Source organism: Conger conger, chromosome 13 (assembly GCF_963514075.1).
Source record: "Conger conger chromosome 13, fConCon1.1, whole genome shotgun sequence".
NCBI lineage: Eukaryota > Metazoa > Chordata > Actinopteri > Anguilliformes > Congridae > Conger > Conger conger.
The window spans coordinates 9,739,324-9,760,170 of NC_083772.1; the positions used below are offsets into that span (position 1 = coordinate 9,739,324).

A 20,847-nucleotide genomic window follows, 5' to 3' on the forward strand; every position below is an offset into this window, starting at 1 on the left:
CACAAGCACACACACGCACAAACGCACACACAGACACACACGCACGTATGTGCGTACAAATCCCCTGCTTGGTTACAAATAAGCTTTGGTGAGTCTAATCTAAAATAAATGCTGTGTTTGAAAATCCAAGAGTGACCAGGGTCGAGTAATTTTTCTAGCAAGTTGCCGTTCTAACACCCAGGACTTCTCCCCATGAGCAATTCAGCATCTGTGTCTGTTGGGCATCATCTCAGGCACAAAATAAAGCAGATCTTGTTTTGGGACATGGGTATGTGGCTCATCCGTATCCCTATTTTAGGGGTTTATTCATAGCTGCAGGGATCTGAAAAACCCAAATAAACAGAGGCCAATTTCCAGTCCTAGTAAGGAAGGAGGAGGCCTCGCCATTGACTTTCACCACGTCTCGAGCTGCTCCTTGTTCCGTCTATTGTCTGCGTCGAGCGTGCGATCTTTTCATGATTTATTCTGTTGAGAACCGGAATATTTTCCTACACGACACATTTAAAGAGCAAAAGCCGAGGCCTCAGGCTTCATCCGACCGGAGCTGTCTTTCTTGAAACCGCATTGCTTATTACTTCCCCGTTCTGCAGCGGGAGAATAGGTCTCCTTTTGAGTCTGGGACCAACCCAATCTGCCACCTCCATTTCTCCACCGCAGTGCAGTTCCACCGGCCCGTATACGTGCCAGTGACAGTATTATACACGTTCATCTCTTCTCATCCTCTAAGACCTAGTTATTTCTGTATGGAACGCAAACTATTTAACCCTTTGAATTGAATAGTCAAAATTCAGTGTTTTCGAACTTCATTGCTTTAGACTACCAGGAGCGATTGTTATATCAGCATTAGAATGTACAGTTGAGAACACGTCACATATATCAAATGGTAAATGGTAAATGGTTGGCATTTATATAGCGCCTTTATCCAAAGCGCTGTACAATTGATGCTTCTCCATTCACCCATTCATACACACACTCACACACCAAAGGCAATTGGCTGCCATGCAAGGCCACGACCAGCTCATCAGGAGCATTTGGGGGTTAGGTGTCTTGCTCAGGGACACTTCGAGACAGCCCGGGCGGGGGATCGAACCGGCAACCCTCCAACTGCCAGACGACTGCTCTTACTGCCTGAGCCATGTCGCCCCATGTGCTATACAGTTATCACATACTGTACAGCACACCAGAACATACCACTGCATACCATACTGTATACTGCCTGTGTATGTCACTTACCTGGCCTGGGCTAAGACTCCTATGACTTCCGCGTAGAGGTCTGCTACAATGTGCATATTGCCAGTGTTGGGACCGAGGTACCTGTGACAATGCATAAGCCGTTAGTCATTCTGCCAGGGACCAGGAAGACTTCACAAGAGAAGAGTGTGCTAACGAGCTGGAACTTTACCCTTCTTTGTATTTAAAGTGCTTGAAGGCCAAGTTAATGACTTCATGGATCAAACTGTCCAGGACTGGGTGCAGAGGGATCTGGTCATTAAGAAGAAGGCAAAAAGTCAGGTCAGGAAAAAACCATCTCACATACCGCCCAGATTAATCACATAATCAAATGACTGCGCCGACTGCTTCATTTTTTAACGGAAGAAAGGAAAAAGCACTTCCACTGACGGCCGAACTGACTGCACATTGCTGCTTGTAGCCGTGACCACTGACATGCTAAGACAGAAATGTCAACCGACTGCAATCCTGACAAATGTAGTCCACGATAACATCCGAAAGACAAATCGCACGTCTCAGACGCGGCATTCCAGCACTCTGACAGACAGGTGCAGAAATGTGAAAGACATATTATTGTTTATTAAGTTAAAACAATTAAGGCAGTTACCTGTTTTAAAACCTCTATAAGTACTAAAGAGAAAATAAAGTCGATGGCCAGATCTCTTCTTTCAAGTAGGTAATCCCTCTGCTGCTCGTCACTGAAAAAGAGTGAGAGAAAACAGTTTAGACACACATCCAGGATTCAATTATTCATCGTAACAGCCATATTTACAGAGTGACAATCACACAGTACAACCTTACGCACATTCTAATCCAGTATAGCATTAACATTAAATATTCAAACATTTCACTTGCTTTATTTAAGTTTTTTTTGTTATATCTTTGAAATAACCAAAAAAAAAATCCATAAATATAAATAATAAATGAAGATACTTTATTATGAACACATATACACCCTACTTATTCAGGTGATTATCTAATCAGCCAATCATGTGGCAGAAGTTAATGTTCACATCAACCATCAGAACTGGGAAAAAAAAGTGATCTCAGTGATTTCGACTGTGGCATGATTGTTGGTGCCAGAAGGGCTGGTTTGAGTATTTCAGTAACTGCTGATCTCCTGGGATTTTCATGCGGAACAGTTCCTAGGGTTTTACGAAAATGGTGCGAAAAACAAAAAACACCAAGTGAGGTTCTGTGGACGGAAACGCCTTGTTGATGAGAGAGATCATTGGAGAATGGCCAGACTGGTTTGAGTTGACAGAAAGGCTATGGTAACTCAGAAAACCACTCTGTACAATTGTGGTGATCAGAAAAGCATCTCAGAATGCACAACACGTCGATTCTCGAGGCGCATGGGCTACAACAGCTGAAGACCACGTTGGGTTTCACCTCTGTCAGCCAAGAACAGAACGCTGAGGCTGCAGTGGGCACAGGCTCACCAAAACTGGACAGTTTAAGACTGTCTGAGGCATACAGATGGTTGGGTCAGAATTTGGCACCAACAGCATGAATCAATGGATCCAACCTGCCTTGTGTCAACAGTCTGTTGGTGTTGTAATGGGGAATGTTTTCTTGGCGCACCTTTGGCCCGTAAATACCCATTAATCATCGCCTATCTGAGTAATGTTGCTGACCATGTGCATCCCTTCATGACCACAATAGACTCATGTTATTATGGCTACTTCCAGCATGGTAATGCACAATGTCACTAAGCAAAAGTCATCTCAAACTGGTTTTATGAACATGACTATGAACAGTGGGATCAATGTTCTTCAGTGGCCTTCCCAGTCACCAGATCTGAATCCAGTAGAGCACCTTTGGGATGTGGTAGAACGGGAAATTCGCAGCATGAATGTGCAGCTGACAAAACTACAGAAATTGCATGATGCAATGATGCAAATACGGAACAGTTTTCAACACTGTTTTGAGAGCAAAGGAAGGCCATACCCAGTATTAGTTCCTAATGAAGTGCTCAGTGAGTGGATAATGCTATAGTGTCACAGTACTTCCCACTAGTGAAAACAATTAGATCACCCAAAATCAGACTAACCCTTGCCCTAACCTTTTCTCAAGCTGCGGAACACAACCCCAATGTTGTCTCGACCATAACACAGTCTACTGGGCTACTGTGTTTAGGCTAAATCTGCCTTGCATTAACTTGCTGCTGTTCTTTCTTGGAGGAAAGGTAGGTGAATAGCCCAGAAAGTAGTTCACAAAAATGTCACATTAATGTCAGAATATGACATAATAGCCCACAAATCATCAATTGCCTGTCCCTTGTAGCACACATTTATTTTGTGATTGACATGAAGCTGTAACCTAAAGAAATAAGTTTTTGTGTGGAACCACAGTCAAGATTAACTTGGTTAACTTAATTTAGCACATGTATTTTCCACAACACCTATCCAGTATCTTATCATTGTTGTCATGTTCTGTCTGTGCACAGCAAACTACAGGCATTAGGCAAAATGTTTTGCAATCTGAGGCTATGATTTCTGCTTTCCGTAGCTGCGCTTTGTCTCAGTATTTGTTTACACCAGAATAGCTAAATAAATGTCTGTCAAACAATGTCTGCAAATTATCAGTCGATTAACATCTGATAATATTTGGAAAGTCTGTTTATTCGCTTATTTCTGTCCTGGTGTTCTGTGTGAAGGAAAGCCAGAGAAAACACTCTGTGATGCCTTTGAGCAGGTCTGCTGCTGGAAAATGGGCTTTAGGCACCACAAAAATAACAAATAAAAGAAAAAGAATCCTCAGATAATGGCTCGGACAAATCAGCTTGCCATTGTGTATAGAGATGTGTAAAATGTCCCAACCATAGTCCCCACTGCCCCTTGTTACTTACTGCGTGTACTTTACACAGAGAAAGACCAGATTCATTCCAGTCATGTATACAGAGCATATATGGTGTGGACACCACAGCATTTACACTGTCCTGTTCTTCCAGAGACCGAGGAATGTTTTTAATTTCTAATTCCTGGGAGTACTATTCTGATTCCTGCCAGTTATTATTTTGCACAGACTGGATATGTCAACAAAGCACTGATGAAAGCACTGATTAAATCATAGTGTATTAGTTCTCATACAAAACCGATCTCTTGGTCCGTGAAATAATGAAGCCAAGCAACTCTAATGAGCTTGGAGAGCACTTATTTGCTCTTTATTTTAGGATAGGACCCTCGTGGCTTTGGGTGGGGGATAAATATGCAGCAATAATTCCACCTAATTACCAGCTTTTAGAAGTGATTATATTATTTAGCCCAATTTATAGCACTGCTAGGAGGTCATTGAGAAACGTATCCTGGAGAAGTAAAAGCTGTGAGAGTGGGCTCTATTTGTACGGAGGACGGTGAGGCTTCGGTGAGGCAGGGACACATCAATCACAGCCACTCTAACTGGCACCCGCCGTAGCGGATTCCCAGAAAGCACAGCCCCCGTTCTCCGCCCCGCCGTCCGCTGGGATGCCGGCATCGCCGACTGTCCTCGTCTCCGTATCGCTCAAGGATGTTCCCTTCAGAGGGAACGGGAGAGGACGTGTGCCTGGAGCACTTCGCGGGTTTGGACCTCTCTCCGGCCTGTCATTTCCATTTCTGTCAGGCAGAACCTGATTACCTGGGAGGAGAGCCAGACAGCCTCGGTGTGCAGAAACGCAGTAACGCTGCTGAACTGCTCAGTACCCGTCAGGGAATCTGAGGTCAGAGTTCCCCAAACAGCTCCATTACCTTCCTGTAGGGCAGGCAGATAGTCCACACGGAACGGGAAAAGCATTATGGGTGGCCGGCATCGAGCGTCTAGCGTCTAAGGAAATGGACTCAGATGATCATAATTAGATGATTGCAGGTCCAAATCCAAGGTGAGCCGGCGGTTTGTGTGCACTTTAAGCAAGGTGCTTCGCCTGGACCGCTTCCATAATATCCTTCTGAGCTAATGAGCAGTGTGTTCAATCGCAAGCAAAGTGGTCCTGATGTAACCAGGTGACCTGTGAATGTGTGCCAGATGCGACCGAATTGCACAGGCGTATGTTAAACAGCAAGGATCGCAAACTGAAATCCTGGAGGCGTACTCTGTGTCTGCTAGTTCCCGCATTTTACGTGCTTAGTTTACAGTCAGTGGGTGATTGGTTAAAGAGACTACACACCTTGTTTCCAGCCTAAATTGGCTGTTGAAAGGAATATTTGACAGCTCTGCACTATGACATTTAGTTGGGGGGGAAAAACTAATGTATGAAAGTGACTGCAAAATGAAAAGCATAACTGGAGCATAATTATTGGCGTAACTCTCACTTTTTGGACTTGGTGCCGGCGCGGGGCCGGTACTCGTGGGACTCGTCCTCCAGGCCGTTCTGTCTCTTGTACCAGTCGAACAGCGTCCGCAACATGGAGGGCAGGCAGTACTCAGCCAGAGAGCTCATGGTGCTGATCAGCTGAAATGCAACACAACCCGGTCAAAACACATCCATCACATAAGCATTATAGGACCTGTCCTGTGATGTACTGGCCCCTTTCTCTGAATGTGCCTTCAGCAGGCCCACGCACTGTTGTGTGTCTAAAGTGCCTATAGCTGTGTGTACATCTGTGGAGAGTTTAGACTTTAGATGAAAGCCATGACTTCACGGTTTAACCCAACAGACAGACAGACAGGACAGCAGGACTGTGTGTGAGTGTTTATAGGTGTGTGTGTGTGTGTGTGTGTGTGTGTGTGTCTGTGTTTATCGGTGTGTGTGTGTGTGTGTATGTATATGTATGTATGTACGTGTGTGTATATGTGTATGTGTGTGTGTGTATGTATGTATATGTATGTATGTATGCACGTGTGTGTATGTGTATGTATGTGTGTGTCTGTGTATATATATGTGCATGTGTGTTTATGTGTATGTGTGTGTGTATGCGTGTGTATGCATGTGTGTGTGTGTGTGTGTGTATGTATGTGTATGTGTGTGTCTGTGTGTGGTGTGTTTGAGTGTGTAGGTATGTGTGTATGTGTGTATGTATATGTGCGTGTGTATACGTGCATGTGTATGTATGTGTATGTATATGTGTATATATGTGTATGTGTGTGTGTGTGTGAGAGAGTGTACGTGTGTGTGCATGTGTGTGTATGTATGTGTGTGTGTGTGTATGTGTGTGTGTGTGTGTGTGTATATGTGTATATGTGTATGTATATGTGTGTGTGTATGTATATGTGCGTGTGTATATGTGTATATATATGTGTGTGTGTGTGTATGTGTGTGTGTGAGTGTGTATGTGTATGTGTGTGTGTGTGTGTGTGTGTGTGTGTGTGTGAGTGTGTGTGAGTGTGTATGGGGTGTACAGTGGGCACACAGGCACACACGGGCCTGCTCTGCGTCCCTCCAGGAGGAGCTCTGGCTGAGGAAGGAAGGGCGGGGCAGACTGGGCAACGCGCGGCGCACACAGGAAGGGCGGGGGGTCTTTGGGCCCCGGCGGGAAACACAGCGGCTCCTTCATTGAGCGCGCGGCCCAGGCATGAATCCGGGCTCTGTGCGGCTCTGAAAGGCAGGGGCCACGCACACAAACGCGGCCCTGTGCCCTGAATGGGCGGCTTCTTTAGCCGCGCCAACCTGCCCCACACACCTACAGCGGATCAGCACTCCTTAAGCAAACACCGACCGCTTCTCACTGGCACACACCCAGCCTTTCTGGACCAGAGCACGGCTTTCGCTCCCCGGCAGCTCGTATGAATAACCCCCCTATATGCCTGTGCGCTGAAACGGCAATTAGGATGTGTACTTTACCCACGCCGAGATATTTTTATGAATGACCAGACTGTTATCTCATTACAGTAAACAAGAAGCCTAAGACATCCATCGAACATGGATATCACATTATAGTGCTTGATATCATCCTCACGGAGTGATGAAACTGATGCAATGGCTCAGCAATAAACGGTAGAATAACAAATACTTTTCGGATCACCAGATAAAACCGCCTCAACCCGGCACCCTTACATCTTCGTCCCGGGGTGACCGCACCCAAAGGGCATGCCTTCAACCGCTCTTCTCCCCGGCCCATTATCTTACCTGGTCAAACTGCGGATCTTCACCTCTCTGTAGGGATTTCGCCAACGACTTCTCCTGAGAAAGAACAAAAAAATAAATTAAAAAAACGTTACATTTCTACAAATGGACATGACAACCGACCACTACCCCCGTCTTAATAAAGCTCTCTGGGATTACCAGCACAGTGGCTCGCACTCAGCCTTTGAAGTAAAGTGCTAGACACATTATTAGAAGTGCTTAGCGTATTTTCGGACAGTTACTCATAATACGCGGCCCCACTCGGTAATGGAGAAGCCATCAGTCTGTCTCCCTCTCGGCAGCTCGCTGTCAGAGGTGGATGAGGGCTCCAGTAATGACGCCTGACATTTTTTTTTGGGCCCTTAATCACTTCGGGTAACTGCCTCTCATTACAGGCCCCCGGTCCATCACTGCCCAGGCCCCCTCGGGCCGTTTATTTATTAATGGTGTCTGCGCGGCAGCGCTCGAGAGGTCCGTCTGGATTCCTCTCATTCCTGCCATAGCTGCGGGACGGAAAACGCTTTTCCTGCGGAGAGCGGGGCCCGCTCGCAGGTGACAGGTAGAACGAGCAGAACGCCCCGCTGCTTTTTTTGTCCACAGGCAGTCCTTCCCCCGGCTCTAAGTAAACTTTCGGTAAAGTGTCTGCGTTTTACGCCGAGACGCCTTTCATCGACCGATGTTCGCTTTCAGGACGACTGTCCTGAACGTAACCGTGATGAATTTATATTACTCCATGATGACTTAAATATAGCGCCGGGGAGGACAATCAGGGCACATATCGAGCACAGCACTATGACTAGGCTGTCTCTAATAACCCCGGGGGAGAAACAGCAATATGCTATTACACCCAAACACTACGACAAGAAAAACCTCCATTTGATAAAATAAAAACTACACAACAGCATTCTATCACATAATCCATATATTGAGCAACAGCGTGTTGAAAAATGTAAATTCCCTCTTTGAGAATATTCATTTTTAACACTAGCAATGCAAAGAGAAACATCACAGAAACCGGAATTATGCAATATTCCAAAACAGAGCTGTTCTCGAGGAGAAGGTAGAATTTGCCTATTTTTCAAACTTTTTAGGGCCGGTTTAATTGGAACCTGAAAATCCCACAAGGTTTGTGGCTAAGTGGAAAGGGCTGGTAATTAGTACGACAGCAGAACCCAACTTGGCGAACAAAGGCACACTTCAGGAGAGAAGGCCCGCTGAACACCGACAGAGGTGTCAAACACCGCACCCTGCACTTTCCAGCGCCCAGCGCTCGACCGTTTCCGTAAACAGCCTGGACTCACGGGCACCTGTGCAGCTCCACCGTGACGCACCTCCGCTAATCCGTCAGCTGAAGCTCACCGCCGTTTCCACCTGACCACCGCCATGTTCTTTGGCGGAACAAGGGGGCCATTGAGACAAAATCAACAGGCCCTCTTCATGGCCGGGGGGGGGCCCCTGCAGCCCCCGGGCAGACACAATCGATCGGATTGTACCGCGCCCAGACCAACAGCAAAGATTCGCTCTTTTGTCTCCCAGCTCATGAATATTTCATTGGAGGTCATTTGCCCAAGCAAAAAAAAAAGAAAATAAACGATTTCTGAGCAACATTCACCTTAACAAAGCCCTGAGAGTCTGCAGGGGAGTTTTCGCCAGTTCTGCTAAAAAACTGGCTAAAACCATAACAACCTTAAAGCAATGAAGCGCTGAGGGGCTGGTCCGCATCGGATGTGCTTTGCAGCCGAGTTAGAAATGAAAAAACACCGTAATGCGATATAGCTGGGCTCTGAAAGTGAAGAGATTTCCCAAGCCAGCATGAAACGCCCCCCAATCCTCACATTACACTTTCCATTGTGCTTCACGTTTGACCGTTACGTTCAAACTCTTCTCCACCCTCTGCACTTTTCCGCTAATTATTCTGCTAACCACTCTCAGAATTAGTGTAAGGCCTTTTAGGGTTTTTAGCCCATCTCAGATGTCAAAGGTCAACATGCCCAATGTTCAAATGTTCCTCTCTGCTATTCTGCAACACAATAACTGCACTATGATTGGTTTAGATGATGTTTACAGTGTAAATGTGGGCTCTGCAGCAAGAATATGAAGGTCTCTCCTTTCCACCAGCACTGGTGAGGGTACAACACACAGTGGAAAGGGAGAGAGGGAGGGAGAGAGAGAGTGAGAGAGAGAGACAGAGAGGAGAGAGAGAATAATCCACTGTGTGTGTGGGGGGGGTCTCCATGGCGATGGGATGCTCTGTGCGGGGCCCACACTGTGCGGAGCGGCTCCCGCACACGCGTGTTTCCCGGCAGCGGAGCCTGAGCTGGATAATGAGCGCTCCTCCCGCACATCAAAGGAGGCAGCGCGGGAAGAGGCACCTCGGGGCGTCCAAACGGCACGCGGAGCGAGGGATAGAGACACAGAGGGAGGGAGGGATAGAGACAGACAGAGGGAGGGATAGAGACACAGAGGGAGGGATAGAGTCACAGAGGGAGGGATAGAGACACAGAGGGAGGGATAGAGACAAACAGGGAGGGATAGAGACACAGAGGGAGGGAGGGATAGAGACACAGAGGGAGGGATAGAGACACAGAGGGAGGGATAGAGACACAGAGGGAGGGATAGAGACACAGAGGGAGGGATAGAGACAAACAGGGAGGGATAGAGACACAGAGGGAGGGAGGGATAGAGACAAACAGGGAGGGATAGAGACACAGACAGAGGGAGGGATAGAGACACAGAGGGAGGGATAGAGTCACAGACAGAGGGAGGGATAGAGACACAGAGGGAGGGATAGAGTCACAGACAGAGGGAGGGATAGAGACACAGAGGGAGGGATAGAGTCACAGACAGAGGGAGGGATAGAGACACAGACAGAGGGAGGGATAGAAATGCAGACGGACACGGAAACAGGGGCCGGATGGCCTGAGGATGGGGTGTCATAGGGAGGCTTTCCGCTCCGTTTTTATTGAGCGAAGCGTCTCATTTCTCTGGGTCTATTGCAGAGGCGGAATGGAATTTCCAGGGGTCAGAAAGTAAAGTGTTTCTTTCCAGCTGATTTCAACAATCAGTCCTACCGCCTGGACGAAGAATTTAGCTAATTAGCAAATCCAGGTGGCTGGAACAACTAGGGAGGAGTTTTACTTCCTGAACCTGGATCTTCTGGAATTTCTGAAATGAGTGTGCGCAGTAATGTAAAATGCACACACACTCATTGGGCGTTTAGCGAGGAGCTGTGACTGGCTCTGCTCTCAGGGACGCCGGACAGTTGCAGGCTGGGCCGCGTAGCCGTGGCGCCTGCCGGGGGTTAGCGTGTGGCGTGGCGGAGGCCGCGGTGGCCCGGGGGGGGGAGCGAGCGCGTTAGCGTGAGCCGTGTTAGCGTGTGGCGTGGCGGAGGCCGCGGTGGCCCGGGGGGGGGAGCGAGCGCGTTAGCGTGTGGCGTGGCGAAGGCCGCGGTGCCCCGGGGGGGTGAGCGAGCGCGTTAGCGTGTCTGTGAGCAAGTGGCACGGTGACTTTGGGCGGGCGCCTCGTCCCGGCTCTGACGACAGCCACAGCTATATCCCAAACTCAGCCTCCCGCTCTTTACCAAGTCATGTGTTCACTTTCCAAAATGGATTGGGGGGTGGGGGGGTGTGTGGGATTTTTGACATCGTGCCAGGGAGAGAGGCAGGCATCCAATGCCAGGCTTCATGACAACATGCACAATGTAAGCCAAAACGAATGAGCTCAACATGTAATGTTCATGATGTTCACTTCAAAGTATAACACATTTTCTTTTGCCCGACTGTTGAGGGTGACTGCAGTTGCAGTCCAGAGATATCGCAGTCAAGCCATCCCCATTGTCCCCTCGGACAACTCAAAGGGGCCACAATTAACTGACAAGAAAACAGGAGCGGAGGTGCCTGCCTTTCGATAATGACGTGTTCTGTGCTGAGCAGAGCGCTTTTCCGTGAAGATTAAAGGAATCTGTCCAGCCTCCGATAGCGTGCGGGGAGGGGGGTAAAGGGGGATTAATGACCCTGACAGGAAAGTCGCTTCATTAATCTGATTTGTTTGCCCTTTTCTGCAGAGTCTGTGGGGAGGCTGAAGGCCTGAGTATTTGCTGATTTGCGAAGCGCATCGGGCGAATTTCTGAGACTTCTGTGCGAAGGGAGGACCATAAATCAAGCTTGACGGGTTGAGGATGCGGGTGAGAATCAGCTCTTTCACCCCACTGCTACACTCCGCCGGCCAGGGCAGGGTCCTGGGGAGGGCCCAGATGATGGAGTGGGCGGGGCCAGAGGGGCTTGCTGTCAAGAGGGCGGGGCCAGAGGGTCTTGCTGTCAAGTGGGCGGGGCCAGAGGGGCTTGCTGTCAAGTGGGCGGGGCCAGAGGGGCTTGCTGTAAGCAGAGCCTTCCTGTAATTTACAACAGCTGAGGGCTCTGGTAAGCTGTAAAGTGATAGCACGTTAAAATAGTGGGCTGGCAAGCTGGAAAACCCAGTGGACTTTCAATAACGGGCTTTTTCAACAAGCGTGTTTGCTGGAATAATTTATAATCTAATAATTCTGTTCCATTCTTTTTTTTTCAAGGGGCTTGAAAACACTGTTTATAGCCACAGGGCCTGGAGAATAAATTCAGTATGAACAGGGCTGCTCAAGGTACACACACACGCACACACACACACACACGTACACACACACACAGATACACACACACGCGCGCGCACACACACACACGCACACACACGCACACACACACACACGTACGCACGCACACGCACACACACACACACACACACACACACACACACACTACACTTCCACTGACCTAAGGCCAGACCAAGGATGAGCAGTTTAAATTGTACTTCCCTCTAGGGTCTTTCAGCGCACTTATCCCTGGTTATGGGTATGCGCTTTGCACTTTGTTGTACGTCGCTCTGTTGTAAGAGCGTCTGCCAAATGCCATTAATGTAATTAATGGATGAAAATAAATAAATAAATAAATCAATAGAAATGACAGTGAAGTGTTCCAGCCTGCTTTAAAGCAGATCTCCAGAGGGCACCACAGTTTCAGGTTTTTTTATTTAAACGCGGCGGACATGCAGGGACATGCAGCCGGGACGTCAGGCTCTCACTCCTCCTGCTCAGATCCACACACGGGCCACAGTGTCGTACAGCACCTGAGGCCACAGCGCGGCCCCACTGCCCTTCACAAGCCCCCCACACAGGGGCAATCCGCAGCCTCGTACAACAGCTCCGCGCAGTAAACATCAGACCACAGGCTCCGTACTCCCAGCTTTCCTGCCGCTGAAAACCAAAACCCGGGAGCGACAGTCACACCTGTCAGAGGGACACGTCCCCCTGTTGTGAAATCTGTCGACGACTCTGCCTCTGTGACGCACGGCGACAAGCCGCCCTGCAAAGCTCTCCGCAACCACCGCCAGCTCACCAGCGCGCTCCACACTTACCGCAAGTCTGATGAACTGCCGCAGTTTCATTTACTAATCAATGACCAGAATCAGAACTGTCTCTGGCAAAAATGAATTTGACTACTTTGCACCACGGTCCTGGAATAATCTCTACTCAAAGCTCCAGCTAGACCAATTTATTTCTTTGAATCAGTTCAAACTAATTCTTCAGACATATGCAAGATAAGGAGCCTGCTCCAGTTATTGATCTTGATGGTGACTTATGACATTTTAGTACACTTCACTGTTGACTACTTTTATAGTTATTTTATGTTTTATCTGTTTACTGTGTAACCTGGCTATCATTTTGGCGAGGTCACCATCAGAAAAGTGACATTGAATCTCAATGGTAAAAAAAGCTAAATAAAAACTAGGTGTGTTAGTTCTATACTGCAGTGTACATTTTGGGTGTGCACCATAGATGTGCTTCTTATTTGCGTTTGCAGTCAAATGCTCCTGATGTGTTGGCAGACTGCAGCTTCCTGAATACTCAACACTCACAATGACTCTGCAAGTGTACGCTCTGTATAATGTATGAGGGTCTCTCATGGGTAATTTTTATTCAAACGAGGTTTCAATGACAGCCAAATATACTCAATGAGCACTTTATTTGGTATTTATTACACTTATTTTTTTAATGGTCTTCTACTGCTGTAGCCCATCCACTTTTTTGAGATTTGACGCGTGTTCAGAGATGCTCTTCTGCATACCGCTGTTGTAATGTGTGGTTTTTTGCATTACTGTCACCTTCCTGTCAGCTTCGACCAGTCTGGCCCTTCTCCTCTGACCTCTCTCACTGACAACGCATTTTGCAGACAGAACTGCTGCTCACTGGATGTTTTTGCTTTTTCGCACCATTCTCTGCAAACTCTAGAGACTGCTGTGCATGAAAATCACTGCATAAGCCTGTCCCGTCACTGAAACGCCCTCGGCCCAGTCAGTAGGGCACAGGGCGGCAGAGCCAACGCACCCGACCTCCAACGCGCAACTTCTTCTCATTCTGCAGTCAGTCATCTGAGCCACCAGAGTCCCAGACACCTGGCTCTGGAGGACTGCACTTCCTGCACAAGCAGCCCAGCAAGCAGAAGAGCTGATACTGTACCACCATAGAGGGAATGCCCTGCCAACCAAACCCTCCCTCCGTGAGAGACACTGTGGCCCATTACTCATGGACTGGGGCAGGCAGCCACCTAAAGGGCCCCATCAACATTTACACCAGTAAACATTGTACTGGAAATGAAGCCTGATGGACTGTCAGGTGGAGTCTCCAGCCGCTTGCACAACTTGTACAACTTGTTAAGGCTGTTTTGAAGAGGATGAGGAAGAGCGACAGGGCGCTTAATGATTAACATATCAGCTGCTGTTCAGCAGCCGGCCTTCGGAACAGGTCACTTAGACGCGCTGTCAACTGACCCAAAACACGAGCTTTAAAAAAAAAAAAAAGCAAAAAAAAAAAGCTCCTGTATATCCTTTCAGGTATTATCCTTCTTAGGATATTATCATATAATAATTACTGTTACTGTAAATATTACAAAGAGGTTAAATTAAAGTCGTGATGTCGACTCCGAAACCACTCTGGAGGTATATCAGCTGCTTCCGAAAGAAGGGACACACTTCAGGGGACCGGTTTTAAGTTGTAAGCCGGTACCGGCTGCACTCTGGCCTGCACATTGATTGTAAGCCTCGGGTTACTCTGCGTAAGAAGTACAGCTGCCTGTAACCTCCCAATGCTATCAAAGGGCTGCAGGAGCCCTGAACCCACACACATGTGCACACACTCACCCACACACACACACACACACACACACACACGTGCACACACACACACACACACACGCACGCACACATACACACACACACGTGCACACACGCTCACACACACATACACACACACACACGCACACACACGCTCACACGCACACACACACACACACACACACACACACGCACACACACGCTCACACGCACACACACACACACGCACGCACACACACACACACACGCACGCACACGCACACATACACACACACACGTGCACACACGCTCACACACACATACACACACACACGCACACACACGCTCACACGCACACACACACACACACACACACACACACACACACACACACGCACACACACGCTCACACGCACACACACACACACACACACACACACGCTCACACGCACACACGCACGCACACGCACACGCACACGCACACATGCACGCACACATATATACACACACACACACACACACACACACACACACACACACACAATAAAACTAATTGCTCCCTCTATTGATTAAGGCCTCCATACTCCCCTCACTGATCTGTAAAGACACATTTCTTCTCCGTCCACTTAAGTCTGCATTTCTCCTAATGGAATTAAGGCGTCGGCGAGGAGCAGGGAGTGCATTAAACCAGCCGCCCAGAGAGCTGAGTCAATAACAGCCTGTCGGGCAGCTTCCCACAATGCACCGCGCCTCCCACTGTCCGCCGCATGATGCGAGCCAGCGCTAATCCGCACGTAGCTGTCAGGTCTCATTTCATGGTAGGGAGGTGTCGAAGAATGTCACCCGGTCGAGCTCCTCGCAGTGCACTCCAAATTAATCTGCGAGGTACACGCCGACCCCTTTTACAACCCTATCGCAAACCAGTGCATCGACCGCAACCAGAGGCGGACTTCATTTCGACACCCGTTTCTGTCGTTTGAGAGCGCGTGCTTCCTCGTTCATGTGACCGGGCAAGGGCGAACACGCCCTGAGTCAAATACACTACAGCCCTGACAAAAGGGATCCACGCCCCAGCACTGGACAGGCTCCAGAAGCTGTGCTTCGACGGATCTGGCACAAAATGAAAGTACCAGAAGAAGAAGAAGAAGAAGAAGAAGAAAAGCCGTGCTCACATAGCAAACATGCACCTGTTCCCACTGTCCCACAGTCCCTGGCCTGGCCCCTGGCCCACTTTCCCCTCGGTGGCGTGGTGCTGACACGACCTCCCTCCCCCGCTCACCTCCCGAGCTGCTCTTTTTGCAGCAGTAGCCCGTATCAAACGCCTGTCTGCAATAACACTCCGATCTCATCGTTCTGTGCAGTTCACGGGAGCCGGGGCTCCAAATAGAGGCTGAAACGCACACTTTCCTTCCGGTTCTTTTTATAGCAGCACCGCCATCGAACCAATATTAATACACCGGGGCTGCCCAAACCTGTTCCTGGAGATCCACCGTCCTGCAGGTTTTCATTTCAACCCTAATTTGGCACTCCCGATTTGGCTAACTTGCAGCTCAACGAGATCTCTAGCCGTTGAAAGAGGTGTGTTTTGTTCAGGTGCGCTTTTTTGGAGTGAAAACCTCCGGTACAGTTGATCTCCGGGAAGAGGGCCGGGCAGCCCTGCCATAACCAGCGCTTGAGTATAAACATTTCAATTTGAATAAAATTCGGGGTATACAGTATGGCACACCGGCAAAACTGGACCAAAGGAAAATAGGCCACAACTTATATAGGCCAAAAAACGTTTCTTTAAACAGTTCAGTAAACCATGTGCAGGGTGCAGGAAAAGGACAGCGTATTTGCGGGAAACCCCTCAGCTGCACTCACCAGCGGCTCGGCCATGATGATGCCTATCTTGCGCTCGCACACGGTGGTGAAGTTGGCGAAGAGGCTCTTGAGGACGTACTCCCCCGGCTTGCTCTCGGGGTCCACGCTGATGGGCATCATGGTGGGGGGGCCCTTCTCTCCCTGCGCACTGCAGACGGGGGCGATGGGGGGCTTGCTGTATCCGTTACCCACCGGTGATGCTGGGGGGGGGGAGAGAGACACGGTTATGAGATCCGTACGAAGAAATGCAGGGTGCACACAGCGATAATCCGTACGGAAAATAACTGTGGCTCACGTCACGCCTGTTCCACACCCCCAACGCTTGGCGGTCTTTGATCGATCACTGAAGTCACCGAACAATGTTATCAAACACAGAAACTAACAATTGCTTTTATTTTTAAATCAAACTGATCTGATTTCAAGTTGACTGAAACCAGGCCATTAAGTAATTGGGCCCAGAAGGGGAAAAACATAATCTCCCAAGACCCGGATGTTTAATCTTCCTAAACTAGAGCTTTATCCGCTGGCACCCCTGGGCATCCCCCAGGGAACAGCGATGGATCCACAGGGAAAACTCACTTCTAACCACTTTTCATTTTAGGTTGCTCGACAGGCGACTGTAGAGTTGCTGGTTTTAGCCGGCAGTCAGCACGCTGACCTGCATCTGAAGAGGTGACATTAAACAAAAAAGGAACTCTGCCGTTGCACCCATGAGCAAGACCCTTAACCCAAAAACTGCTCCAGGGGCTCTCTCTGGCCTTTCTCACAAGGCGTCCTTGAAAAAGAAGGACCATGTTCTCAGTGGAGCTCCCCTTGGTGAAATAAAGGCTTACATAAACTGTACTTATGGATCTATGTATCCTCATCTTCCTCATACCCCGCCCCCCTCCCTGCAGACCTGGGTTAAGCATTTATTTAGATTTAAAACTGGTAAAACTCTCCTGCAAATGTCTGAGGATTTTCAGCAATGTACAGTATGTCATTTAAAAACCACCGACCACATTCATGAAGACTATCGGTGAAAACAGCTTTCTCTTCTTTAATTCCTACTTACGCAGGAATTTAACTTGTAGAATAATGTATTCTAAAACATAATCTAAAAATAGGCTAAAAAATGTACCCGGGTCTGGCCCATATTTTTTTGTGATATGTGATAATATAAAATAAAATATTAAAAAAATGTTCTGCCATTCCATAAGCAATATGGATAGACAATCTGTGCAGATTTTCCTTGTAATAGTTAAGCTGACCTGATCACTGAATTGAACACACAATGGAGCAGCTGGTGTTTTCATTTTGTGATGAAGATGTCTCTGCCCTTTAAAGATAAAAAAGAATCCCGGTCATGTGACCGGGGTTTGCGCAGGACTAAGAGGTCGCTGTGTCTTATTTCCTTGTGTGCTCCAGTCTAGACCACAAAACCCCAAAATGAGAAGCATGTGCAATTTCACCATTAGGCAACATTTCACAGAAGAAGAGGAGAAAATAGTTTTTCAAAAATAAAGTTATAAAACCACAACAAGTGGATTAGATCAGACTGAGAGAAAACGGTTTCCTGTCTGTTTCCCCGGGTGCGGGAGATGTATCCCAGACCTCCCAGCTCCTGTGAGGGCCACCAGGCCTGCAGAGTGTGTGTAAATGGTTGGCATTTATATAGCGCCTTTATCCAAAGCGCTGTACAATTGCTTCTCATTCACCCATTCATACACACATTCACACACCGACGATTGGCTGCCATGTAAGGCACCGACCAGCTCGTCAGGAGCATTTGGGGGTTAGGTGTCTTGCTCAGGGACACTTCCACACAGCCCGGGCGGGGGATCGAACCGGCAACCCTCCGACTGCCAGACGACTGCTCTTACTGCCTGAGCCAATGAGACAACTGCTCTTACTGCCTGAGCCAACGAGACGACTGCTCTTACTGCCTGAGCCAGTGAGACGACTGCTCTTACTGCCTGAGCCAATGAGACGACTGCTCTTACCGCCTGAGCCAATGAGACGACTGCTCTTACTGCCTGAGCCAATGAGACGACTGCTCTTACTGCCTGAGCCAATGAGACGACTGCTCTTACTGCCTGAGCCAATGAGACGACTGCTCTTACTGCCTGAGCCAATGAGACGACTGCTCTTACTGCCTGAGCTGTCGGCTGCTCCTCACACATCAGCCGCACTGGACCAGTTTCTACCAATCTATACTGCAAACAAGCCATGAAGGTGATAAGATTTAAGTCTAAATATAAGACTAAAATAATAAACAACCTAATACTTTCTACTTGAGGGAAAAAAATCTTAGTCTTATTACAAGACAAAAGCACGTGTTAAGACAGAATACAGTGCGGTCCTGTCTCTCTGTCCTTGCGGTTGTACTGTTGCATTTACTCTCTCATTCCAACTCTCCCCCACCCCTACATGTCTACGGACGCTACTTTATTAGTGTAGTCCCAACTTAAGACCCCCAAAAGTACAAACAAATGCCCAAGCATGTCCAATAACGTAACCTGTAGCACATGAGCACAATCACACACAAGTACACACAAATGTACAACACCACATAACGTGGTCTTGCTTGTTTTGGTTTAACGCAGTGTTTTTCAACCTTGGGGTTGCGACCCCACTTAATTTTATCAAGCCTTGTAGCTTACCTAACTGTACATGTATTTCCTGATCAGGGAAAATAAAATGTCACTTTGTGCACTAATCTGGCTACTCTGTATTTGCAACACAGTATAACAAACATGATCAAGAACTAATTCGAGAAAAAAGAAAGTCTCTGGGGTCGCCAGACATTTGTGATGTCAAAATGGGGTCACAAGCCAAAAAAGGTTGGGATCCACTTTAACGCAACATCTTTGTCTGGTTCTGCTTTTATTATTGCTTAGACACTTTAGCAATCACTAAAAATGTACTTGCCACACTGTTTTTGAAGACATAAGTTGAAGTTAAAAACAGACATGTTGATTCAATCGCGAAAAAAAATTCCTATGAGGTCATTCTAGTGAAAATAGAAATTGACATTTACACTTATTTGCTGGTTAAACCAACGGAAACATATTTCGGCCACAGTACATTAACCATAATGCTGCAACAAATATGCTAGCCAACATCAGACTAGCCAAGCCCAAAAGCAATGAAGTCGCTAGCCTACATAAAGAGGGCGAACCAAAAAGGCTCGTTTGAGTAACTGTGGCCCAGCACAACCGAGCCCACACCCGGGCCCTAAAAAATGCCTCCGCAGTTTGTAACCAGGACCACCGCTCCTCGATTCGGACGGCCTCTCAGTGCGGAGACGACAACAAACAGCAGCAGCGCAAGCCGCGGCCGTGACAACGGCCTCTTTTGAATCGACGGCCCACAATCCCCCGGGAGAGCGAGAGAGAAAGAGAGAGAGATGGGGAGATCTCCCTGCTGACGCTCTGTGGGCACACAATTAGGCCAGCGTAATGACAAGCACATCCTCACCCGAGTCCCTAATGAAGCCGTCAGCGTACAGGCCAAACATTCGGCTCGATGCCACTCTTCACAACTCCAACCACCAGAATGACCTGGAGCGAGCGGTGCTCCTCACCTCTAGTGCTGGAAGGCAAAGCCCAGCTAACACCAAACGTTCTCACAATGTTCCTGCCATGTAGTGGTAAGGTTATGACACGGACAAAACATTCCAGCAACATTTTGAGAACATTTACTGGTCAGCAGGGATGCTTGCCCACATTAAACCGCCAAAGAGCTGGACACTGAAGTGTTTGGACAGCGTGGCCCACAACCGAGACATCGACCCTGCTTGGGGAAAGTGCTGTGGATGTCACTCTGAAAAAGCACAGACTGATCTGTTGTGGCCTTGTGAGAACTGTCTGTGGACTGTGACTGAGGGCAGGTGTTCTCCTGCACATGCAGAGGTTGACAAAGGATGCCAAAAAAAGGTGAGAAAGCAAAAATGTGATGAGATTTTATAATTGCGTTAATCCTGAAAGCAGCTTAGAACCATGGTCTCGCAGTCTGAAAACCCGAAGACACCAGCCTCCATTTAAGACTACAATGGCTGTAAACACCGTAAATAACAAACTCTGCACTCGTGTAATGAGGGATCAGCATACAAGACATGGCTTTTTACTTAAAAGGTCAAAGGTGTGACATTGCAGTACTGTGGAAACACTCCCAACACCAGACCAGCATATCAACAGCCTTTCAGCACCAATGTACAGGCCACGCTGCGGGAATACGGGCTAGAGAAGATCTGGGTGAAAACCAGGCCAGCTGGCAGCACGGGATTAAACCACTCATGAAATCATAAAACATTTTTAAAAAGCGAACGACCTCCAGGCTTCTCTACACGCCCACAGAGTGAATGAATCCATTCCACACTCATTTTTTGGGAGGCTATCGCTGGCTCAATGCAACAGAAACACTGTCTTTGGCATGTCAGAATAAGTAAATGAACTGGGCATAATTTAATCACATTGAAATTCCTGCTTAGAGGCACAGTGAAACTCTAAACAGGAACAAAAAAAGAAAGCGAGAAATATTAATATTAAATAAACCCA

General features: G+C 48.0%; 1 protein-coding gene across 7 annotated transcripts in view; it reads right to left on the minus strand.

Annotated features, from left to right (window-relative positions):
• Nucleotides 1-20,847, minus strand: part of frya (furry homolog a (Drosophila)) — a 108,033-nt gene that overhangs the window by 59,125 nt on the left and 28,061 nt on the right. For all 7 annotated transcript variants that reach the window (XM_061217634.1, XM_061217630.1, XM_061217633.1 and 4 more), the window contains exons 2-7: nt 16,310-16,509; nt 7,274-7,327; nt 5,520-5,659; nt 1,838-1,928; nt 1,403-1,482; nt 1,234-1,314 (exon numbers count right to left, since the gene is read on the minus strand). In XM_061217634.1, the coding sequence (XP_061073618.1) occupies nt 1,234-1,314; nt 1,403-1,482; nt 1,838-1,928; nt 5,520-5,659; nt 7,274-7,327; nt 16,310-16,429 (566 nt within the window). In that variant the 5' untranslated portion in view covers nt 16,430-16,509. The remainder of the gene's footprint in view (nt 1-1,233; nt 1,315-1,402; nt 1,483-1,837; nt 1,929-5,519; nt 5,660-7,273; nt 7,328-16,309; nt 16,510-20,847) is intronic.